The sequence below is a fragment of the Beta vulgaris genome, chromosome 9 (genome assembly GCF_026745355.1).
Source record: "Beta vulgaris subsp. vulgaris cultivar EL10 chromosome 9, EL10.2, whole genome shotgun sequence".
Classification (NCBI taxonomy): domain Eukaryota; kingdom Viridiplantae; phylum Streptophyta; class Magnoliopsida; order Caryophyllales; family Amaranthaceae; genus Beta; species Beta vulgaris.
Genome location: NC_079210.1, coordinates 51,090,372 through 51,101,341, shown reverse-complemented (window position 1 = coordinate 51,101,341; position 10,970 = coordinate 51,090,372). Strand labels below are relative to the sequence as shown.

The 10,970-nt window shown below is 32.5% G+C and overlaps 1 protein-coding gene across 1 annotated transcript; it reads right to left on the bottom strand.

The window, feature by feature from the left end:
- Positions 1-293: 293 nt before the first annotated feature.
- Positions 294-4,606, bottom strand: LOC104904599 (cytochrome P450 734A1). Its single transcript, XM_010692892.4, has 5 exons — positions 4,136-4,606; positions 3,256-3,479; positions 2,755-2,996; positions 2,212-2,635; positions 294-1,013 (listed from the first exon to the last, which is right to left on the bottom strand). The coding sequence occupies exons 1-5, from the start codon at positions 4,437-4,439 to the stop codon at positions 588-590; spliced, it is 1,620 nt and encodes a 539-aa protein (XP_010691194.2). The 5' UTR covers positions 4,440-4,606; the 3' UTR covers positions 294-587.
- Between the last annotated feature and the right edge of the window lie 6,364 nt (positions 4,607-10,970).

Genomic DNA, 10,970 nt, shown 5'->3' with positions numbered 1-10,970 from the left:
GAGAGTACTATTAATACTAAGAAATTAAACAAACAAATAGCAATTTTTGGAAGTTTAACTGCTTGACTAATAATTTGTTGAAATTAAGTTTCAAGATTAATTTACCTTTTGAAAAAGTCATATATGATATATATACACTTTCTTAATTTTAGGTTTTTATATGGATTGCCGATAGTAATGGGATATTGGTCATCCAAAAAATAAAATAAAAGTGGGATATTCTAAGATAGAATGCTTCTTCCCATGGAAAAGATAGAGATGCGTAAAACATACTGTTAAAATCACATTTTACATTTTCCAACAATTATCATATATTACAATGTGTCAGTCAGGAGCAAATGTATACATATATATACTTAATTACAATGAGTGACACAAAATGTTAATGAAAAAAAAGTTCTACTGTTAGATTTTTCACATACGGTTTAGTGTAACAAAAGGGTTAGCAAATCATCAAAACAATCACAAGAGGGTAGGGAAAAAAAATCAAAGAAAGTGGAGCCAAGATGTTTTTGTAAGTTTGATGTAATGTGGGGATTTTATACGTAGGACTCAAAAATACGTACGTTAGGGTCGGATCTTGGGTCTTACAAGCTCCGAAATATGACCGGGGCTCCGAATTGAGGATAAAGGAGCATTAAAACAGTGGGTGCATGCTTGTAATTGGGGGATAGCTCAAAGGTAAACTTTTGCAAGATCATGGCTATTGCTAACTTGGCTTGCAACAATGCTAGGTTTTGTCCAATACATTGGCGGCCCCCGAGCCCGAATGGCATGTAAGCGGTCGGGTGTTTAGCAGCCCGAGACACGCCTTGAGCGAAACGGGTTGGGTTGAACTCCGAGGCGTCGGGGCCCCATATTGTGGGATCATGATGGACGGCTAAGATTGGGACAAGGAGCTCGGTTCCTTCTCTTATGTTTAGGCCTCCAAGGTCTACTTCCTTTTTAGCCCGTCGGATTGTTGCTACCACTGGTGGGTAGAGTCTTAGGACTTCATATATGATCATTGTTAACTGCATAGATTTGTTTATAGAGAAAATATGTCATTTCATTTACTATGAAAAGAACTATTAAAAGGGTTAATAAAACGAATCACACTTTTACTATTAAACTATACTCGTTATAAAGAAAATAAAAACAAGATGCGTATAGATGTAAGATTTTTATTATTGCGATCTTATAATTTGGAGTGATTTAATTTTGTTATGGGTAAAACTTATGGAAAAAAGTAACACTCTATTACTATTATAGTATGAAAGCAGTAGAAAAAGATTAGCAACTCTTTTGATGAGGTCATATGAACACATTTTTAGAAGATTATTCCCACATGAGATCAACATAATGACATCGACTAGGTTGTTCTTAACCATAGTGATAGAAATGTATACCTAAACTTTATATACAAAAAAAAAATCGCCTTAATTTACTTATTATATATAATAGAAACAAAAATGAAAAATTATATACAATATATTGACAATTTGACATCTAAAAGATACACTTTATTCATATCTATCTTTTAGACCATTAGAATTTGGCTTATAACCTAGTTTTTTATTTACTAGTAGTATATTAATATACCAAGTTAATAAATGATAATTAGCATTAAGATCATATTTACTAGCCAAAGTCCAAAGACCCTTTTTTTTTTTTACTATATTTTAAGTACTTTTTCATTTAGACTCTGTTTGGTAGGGCGTAAAACATTTTCCTGTAAAACTGTTTTCCTCTATTTTCAATTTTACATCGTTTGGTTGGCAAAAGAGTGTAAAACCATTTTCTCTTGGAGTAAAATTGCTCTCCTAATGATGGAAAATCATTTTCCCTTCAAAATGAAGGGAAAAAAGTTTTCCTTATTTCTCTTGTACACTCCTCTCACTAGCTACCTCCTTACAATTTCTTTCACATTTCTTTCATTTTTTTTCCTTATATTGAACCAAACAACGAAAAATTAATTTTGGAATTGTGTTTTCCCTTATAAATTGTTTTCCTTGAAAATCATTTTACATAAAAATATTCTACGCCCTACCAACCAAAGCCTTAGAGTAAAGTTTATAAGTACTTTCTTTATAAGATAAATAAATAAATAAAATTTTATATTTATCTTGGATATTTTCTTCTTTTCCTCCTAGAAATAGACAAGAATGCATGCTGACAAAAAGAAAAAGAGAAAAATGGGGGCATAATTTTGGGGAAGCACTTATCACTTACCGTCTTTAGATTTGAAACATCATCTTTGGTTGGAATATCACGTGCTCCACACACCCTCATAACTTCCTCACGTGCCAATTGCTGCCATTGAGGGTGCATTGCTAAGAGAATACTTGTCCATATTAACAAGTTTGAAGTTGTATGTTTCCCAGCAAAAAAGAAGCTCTTACACTCTTCTACTATATCATACTCACTTATCTTCATTTTCCTACTATCTTTTTTTGTGTTTATACTTGCTTCTATTAAAACCTCCAATAAATCTCTATAACATTCTTCTCCTTCTTCTTCCTCCACCTCCTCCAATAATCCTCGTTCTCGATTTTCGAGAAGACTCTTTTTTCTCTGACTAATCAGCTTCATTAATGACGCCTCGATCTCCCTGTCTAACTTCCACGTCGTCCTGTTCCTCTTCGTTGGCAGGAATCTGCAAACGAAATAAAGGACAAGAACATAAAACGCGTGTTTCTTTTTTTTTTTTTTTTTAAGAAAAGTTAAGCGTGCTTGACTGAGAGCAGTAATAAAACTATAACGCAAATACATTACCTGTATCCAGGGATGAACACCTTTTGAAAGGACTCGGCCGCAAACACAATTTGTTTAGCTTGTAATTGGTAAATTTTCTTGCCATCATCATAACTACCCCCAAAAATAGTCCTTGTAATAACCTCTTCTGTCAAATTTTGAAACCATTCTGAGACTTCTAGTTCAACTTTCCCTGACTTACACATCAAGGACCACTTGTCCAACATATGGGCCACACTCTTTCCCATTATAGGTATCATCAACTGCGCAACATTTGCCAAATTTAACCAACAGTTAATATATACTTCTCGGAGTACACTAGTAAATCATGTATGATAATACTACTCATCTTTTATATTTGATCATTATTGTTACATACTTCCTCCGTTCCATAATAAGTAAAATACTTTTCTCTTTTATGTGAGAGCTTTTTAAGAGAAATGTTTCACTTATTATAAAACGGAAGAAGTACATACTCTATACAATTATAATTCATATGAAATATTTATGTGATTGACTTACTTTGAGATTTTCGAGGTGGAAGATGGGTGTAATGGTCTTTCTACGATGAGACCAAATATCTCCTTTGAGGGATATAAGACCATTACCTTCAAGCTTTTTTACAAGTGGGTGAGATTCATATTTTTCATAAAATTCTGATTTCGTGGAGAAAATCTCTCTTATTTGACCTGGATCTGCTATGGTTAGCCTTGGAGTTTGTCCAAACCATATTAGGTAAGTTGCACCTGTTGACAATTTCCAAAAAAAAATAATTAATTTTACCATATACTATATATGTATGTATACATATGATAATATCATATATGGAAAAAATAAATTTAAAAGTCTAAGAAAAAATGGCATAATTCTAATTAATTAGTTGCACTAAGGAAATTTTATTAGTTGATCATGTAGGTTAAAAATGGTAGATAACTAGTTAGCAAATTAAGAAACAGGAAGTAGTGACATACAACCACCACAAGAGAATTGAAGAAAGAGAATAATGTTATTATGATGATAGTGAGGGGTAGTATAGAAAGAAGACAGCTCAAAAAACAGTTCCTCTCAATATTATGCATTGTTTTGATGCAACAACATACAAAGAAGAAACAAACAAACAAACAAAACTTTTTTTGGCATCAAAAAAAAAGTTGGGATGTAATAATTGGATTTTCTTCATCTATATTTGAGACCCCTCCATCCTTTCAAATCAAAAGTATGATCAATATTTTGGCTTCTTTTGATCAAAAGTTTTGTTTTCTTTTAACTTGACAAAACCATATGACAAGTATTGAAAACACAAAGATGTATGTCTCACTTAGACCATACGAGGGGATCAGATGTACGCAACCTTGTGTAGACAAAAAAACGAAGAGTAGGAATTGAGGAAAAATAAAATTACCATAAATTTTCTTCCAATGATGGTAGAAAGGAAGAACTCTAGGAAGTATATTATGTGAAAAAGTCATAGGTTGAGAAGAAGCCTTAAGCATCAATTCTACCAATTCTTTCATATTTCCAATGAAGAAATTATAAGGAGGACCTTTAATTCCTTGCTCTGAAAAATGTTTTGTAACTTTTCTTGGTCTCCACCATAGTTGAACTACTAACTTTGCTGCAACTGTTATTGCTACAAGTATAACTACATTTACCCATATTGGCCATATACCCTTCATTATCATTCTTTTACCTTCTTCATGATCCATATTTTTTTTCTCTTGTGTACTATTTTTTTTTTTGTAACTGTTGCTTAGCTTCCTTAAGTAAGGGGAACAAAAACAGCTTTTTTTTTAACTCCCCTTGTTTTTTTTGCCTTGGAATGTTAGAGAGAGAAAGAAGAGAGAGAAAGAGAAGGAATGAAGAAGGTATGATTATGAAGAAGAAATGTTTTTCTGTTTGTTTTATATAGAGCATGGCATAAAGGCCGCCATTAGAGTAGTCAACTTGTGAGGGCAAATTTTTGTAATTTTTGAAGGAAATTATTTTTTGGGAGAGTGAAAAGACAAAAATAGCCCTGGTATTGTGGGGATGTTTTTGATAGTAGCAAACTAGCAAACTAGCAACAACATACTACTTCTGTATTTTAAGGATAGAAGTTAGCTTAAATGGGTAGAGCGCTCCCCTTTGGCTCCTAAGGTCAAGAGTTCGATACTTCGATCCTTACCCCTATATTATGTTGGGGTCTTACCAGCCAATGTGTTGGTGTTTCCTACAAGCTAGTATCCTTGTAGGAGTTAGCCCTTGGGCTGACTTAATTTACTAATATTAATAAAAAAAATACTACCTCTGTATTTTTTTAGTTGCACCATTTGCTTTTTCATATTTATCGAGACGATTCTTTAAACGTTAATATCTCTTATTTAGGTGTAAGCAAAACTTATAAAAATTTGATATAATAATGCAAGATAGCTTATCAAAATTGATTGATGAATATTAGAGCACCTCCATTCATGGGGCACCCCATTTTTTCTCTCTCCTCACCTTATTTGTCCACCTCATTTTCCACTACCTCCTCATTTTACCTTACTCAAATTTGAAACACATACCTCCACTCATCTACCTCCCCATTTATCTTTTCTCTCTCCTACTTTCCCATACCCCACCAATATTTTTTCTCTCTCTCACCCGCCATGTGTAAGCTCCCCATTTGTTCTTCACTTGGGCACCTCCCCTAAAACTTGAGCATCCTCATTAAATGGGGAACCAACCCCACTCATGTGGAGCCCCATTTGAGGAGAGAGAGTCCATATGGGGAGGGTTTTTTTTGCCATTGGAGGTGTAATGCCACAAAATCAAATTGTGCAACTAAAAAGGTATGGAGGTAGTATAGGAAATAATATAAATCATGATACGTAATCATCTCTTATTATGTATATGATATAATTGTATATCTTCACTGACCTTTTCTCTCTTATCTTTTCCTTGTATAACTTATTTTTTCCTAGTTTAGTTCCTACTGGTTGTATTATGTATAGGTTGTAAATCTCCTTAATGAATATAAGCTCAACCTTATTTCCACACAACAAATCCCATAAATTATGCACATCTCTTAATTTTGGTGCAAAATTCTTCATAACTTTTGTCTTGCCTGATAATTTATATTTTATATTGGTTGCTATCGATTGATTTATTATCCACATCGCACCACTATTATGATTGTAGAAAGAAATAGTAGAAAAAATTATACACAAGTATGTTAAGAATTGTGCTAGTCTCAAATATTAGATGTAACTAAATTGGGAATTATATTTTACTCTCACATATCACTATTCATTTCAGTTCTAAGGGCTTGTTCTCCCCAACTTATTTTCAGTTCAGTTCAGTTCAATTCAATTCAGTTCAGTTCAATTCAATTCAGTTTAAATCAGTTCAGATCAGTTCAGTTCAGTTCATCTCTTGAGTCTTGTCAATACTTTTACTCTCACACATCACTATTCATTTCAGTTCAATTCAGTTCAGTTCAATTCAGTTCAGTTCAGTTCAGTTCAATTCAATTCAGTTCAATTCAGTTCAGTTCACTTCAGCTGTTTTATGCCGAAAAGAACAAGCCCTTTAGGAAAGGGCCTGTTCTCCCCAGCTTATTTTCAGTTCAGTTCAGTTCAATTCAGTTCAGTTCAGTTCAGATCAGATCAGTTCAGATCAAATCAGTTCAGTTCAGCTCTTGACAATACTTTTACTCTTACATATCACTATTCATTTCAGTTCAGTTCAATTCAATTCAGTTCAGTTCAGTTCAGTTCAATTCAGATCAGATCAGTTCAGATCAGTTGTTTTATGCCGAAGAGAACATGCCCTAAGTGCTTGTATTTTTCCGGCATAAACAGTTGAACTGAACTGAAATGAAATGAACAGTGATATGTGAGAATAAAGTATTGTCCAGAGCTGAATTGAACTGAACCAATAGGATGACAACAAATGCATAATTAAAGTATAAAGATTTGAAATAGGAACATTTTTTAGGATACCTAAGAAAAATAAAAATCATAGTATAGAATGAAGGGAGTAGTTTAATAAGTTCTATTTTTTTTGAAATATATATCTAATATGCAATTTTCTATGGCTAGTTTCAGTATTACCAAGCAAAAGGGAAAACACTATATTTGTGCCTATATTAACCATGTCAATTGTCAAGCCGCAACCGCAAGCGCTAGGAAATGATCCTACCAATTCAAGCACGCACCCATCAAGCCAAAATTTGTGGCGGAGGGACACATGTAAATGACATATTAGTATGGAAAATATAGAATTAGAAGCACAATGATAATATTTTGTTGTAATTTTGTAATGAAATAAGTCTGAAAGAGAGTCTAAAAGTCTAAAGGAAGTCCATAAGCACTAAATTTACCAATATTTGACCAATATTATTGCATTGTCATCCCTTTATCCTTGTATGGGAGAACCTCCTATTCCACAAACTTGATGAGAAGTCCTTAAGCTTATGACCTATATATGGATCGCTCTTTTTCCATCTTCCCGATTGGGACAAATTCGAACCTCCTTTTCCCCTCGAGACTTTTCCTAAGGAGACCCTGTATCGTCGTATTTTTTTATACATGTCTTGGAAGCTTTTTGTGCATGTTTAACAATTCTTCTTCCACCTTCCCAAATAGGATAAATAATCCAACTTTTTTACCATTCTCGAGCCTCAAGGAGACCCCATATCACTATATATACCTTTTTGATACATGTCTTGAAACCTTTTCGTGCATGTTTAACAATGCTTTCACTCAAGAAAGTGGACAACGTCATGATATAGGTGCGAAAGTACAACGAAAGTTCTTGTTTCACACATGCTTTTCGTCCATAACTTCTTGTGATTGCAAGATGAAATTACAAATTTTGTCTTTAGAGGTGAGGTTATCGTCAAACCTGTGCAAAGTTATGTTTTATAACTTAATCTACTAAATTAGTAGTATAATAAATAAGGTCGAATCTACAAGCAAGAGTGATAATCATAAAATCTTCTTATTCAAAAATCCTAGTCTAATCATCAATTAACATGTTTGTACGGATAGGTGCACGCTAAAAAAAACTGATCGATGGTTCCAAACTTTCACTAGTGTCTATTGAAGCTTCCTTTCCCAAATCCCGTTATCACCTTCACCAGGCCACATATTATAGCAAGGTAAAAGCCACAAAGATTATAACCTTAGTATATGTATATCCATACAATTTCTGTCATATATTCCCTTTGAAGAAAATTTAGCATTAGTAAAGTTGTTATTTACTATCTTCGTCCCATTTTATATAGTTTAAAGAGACATTAGTATCAGTAAAGTAGTTCCTCCCCTATCCTTGTCCCATTATATGGGACTAATAACTATAATAGCCACCTCCATCTTTTTCGCTTCAAATTTACTTATTAAGTCCTTAGAATTTATAGATTGAAAGAAATTCATGTTGAACTCGCTCTATTTTTATAAAAAGGAACTACTTTATATACTTTCTCCGTTCAAAAGTAATTGCAACACACCCTATTAGTTTTTTTAAGAAATCTATGTTAAGAAAAGATAGATAAAAAGTACGATCCATGTGACCGGGGAAATAGAGAGAAATATTACCAAATAAGAAAATATTGCAATTCATATAAAACGTCCAAATAAAAAAAATATTACAATTAAAAAATAATGGAGGGATTTTATTTTTTGCATTGGTACATATGACTACATGAGTCCTGAGTCGATCACCTATAAAAGTCTAGTCCATTTAAAATCCCTCACCCTACTACCCCATGAGAATAGATCCCTTGTTACAACTTACGGAGTACAACTTACAACTCATTGAGGATAGTAGGTCCAAGAGTTTTCCACATTTTTATCATCTTACATAGAGAAAAATAAGTCTCCAATGTTGCTTTTATAGTAGGAACATGACATCTTGAAAAAATTACGTTGTTGGGATATAATTTAAAATACACATACATATACTTTTTTCGATTGGTAAGAAAAAATGTTCTAAAATAAATCATAATTTTACACAGATCAACCTGATTTAATTTAATTACACATGCATGCAGTGCCCTCAAGGCTATAGGTTCCTTATACTCTTTTCTCCACTATACAATGTCTCTAATGAAATTTGATCTGACAATCTCATAGCGGTAAGATAAAAAACCATACTATAAGACCAATGAGTGCTTGATATACCCCTACTTAGTATGATATTAAACAAAAAGTAAAGATCATGTATGTATAATTCAACAAAGTTAGCATCAAAAGTCAAAAAAATGCTTATTAGTTACAACGATTCAATTCTTCAAAGTGTACATAATGGTGGATCGAGAAAAACACAAACAACTCATTCATGCTAATATACGTGTCTACAATTTTTTTTTCCAGGTAATAATATAATTTACAAACTTTTTGAGAGAAGAAAAAAAGACAAAAGAAATAGTAGGACCAAAGGATCAGATTATAAATGTAAAAGATGTGTGAAAGTTTGTAAGAGCATCCACAATGTCTAAAATTCTATGCTTTAAAAGATTCAAGATGAGAGGGAGCACTATGGGAGTTGGGGGGACTTTTGGAAGGTTGCTCTTAAAATTTAGCACATGGGAACATTTACACACAAGTGGGTCTTTAAATATTTCATGCCATCTTTTCACGTTTCTTTCCTGCCTTTTAAACCCTTTTATTTTGCCCTTGTTTTTACTTTATTGTTACTATTTTGCTTCACAATTTAAGGTTATTATATATTTTTTTTTGAAGGAAATTGAAGGTTAATTTAAATATAAGTAAAGTGGTGAGCCTCTTAGATTAGGTCTATCACAGCTGTTTTTAGATTCTTGATTGAATCTTATTTATGGTTTTATTAGATTAATTGAGGAATGGTATGAAATTAAGGTTTTTGACTCATAATAGATAATAGTCAAATTATCAGATATTGGTCCTTTTGTAATTAAAAGATCGGAAAATTTGATTAGATCCATAAAATTAAATTTGAAAAACTGGTAGAATTTTGGCTAGAGAGGACTGAACATTTTGAAGTGGAAAACTGTGTGAAGATACTTCAACACAAACAACTAACATATGTATAATTAACTAGATAAATCAAATAATTAACATAATGAGCTATCAGTTTATGTATTCAATCAATTAACAATTAACAAACATTATTTGACAATCCTTTTTCTATACCAAATTACTATCATATATATATATACACTTTAATCCCAATAACTTTTTATTACTTTGCCAAGAAATTAAAGAACATAGAACAATATGAGAAATACTCAAAGTTGAGCACGAACAAATGTAAAAGTCAAATTGTTTTAATTATGAGATAACTAAAAAAATATACAAAATATTAATTAAGACACCTCTATTTCCTTTCTCCATTTGCTATCTCCACAATTTCATCGCTAATTTCCTTTAGGAGATATATAGACAGGGATACCAACAATTACAAGGCAGTCTATTAGGGTGTGCAAAGAGACCAATAACAACACAGGACCCCGTCTTTTAGAGGGCCCAAAAATCTCAAATTTAAGTCATATTATCCAAATTTGATCTTTTTTTTACGACAATATGATAATAATGCTTATTTTATGATATATATAAATCACATTTTAACAATTTATGCATAATTGTTTTATATATATGGCCCAACTTTATAATTAGCACAACGGCTCAAAATTTTTAAGACCGTCTTGCCAACAAATCCAATAATCTTTAATAGGAAAGTATTTATCTCTTATCTTGATAATTGATATAACAAGATCAAAATCTCATTAACAAGAAATAAAATGATTGCCAAAATAGAAAAAATATAGTAGCTCTAGGCGTTAGCTTGGGGTTGAAAGGATGAGTTTAATATACTTGGTGACTAATGACAATAGATGTCTTGGAAGCCCCTAAGCAACAGGGTGTCCCACGCTAGGGCACCGCCCCCAAATCTTTGTCCTAATAGTCCCAAGACATGTTGGGTCCATATATTTGAAAGGACCTTTTACCACTCACATCAAATACTATTTTGGATCCAATTTATTTCTCTTATCCGCCAACTCCTGGATTATGGTTATAAGAGGTGGGGCTTTCACTTTTTTTTAGGGGGTTCACATGCCATGTAGATGTAGGTAAAGCCAATAAATTTATCTTGTTTAATGATGTTTTAGTTCATCATCACCCACAAAAGTAAAAGGATAGAATCACAATCCAATTAGATCATCAAATACCTAATCCTCTTTTCCATTCATTTTGTAGTGGCAATCTAATGTTCTTAGTGTTTGATATAATTGA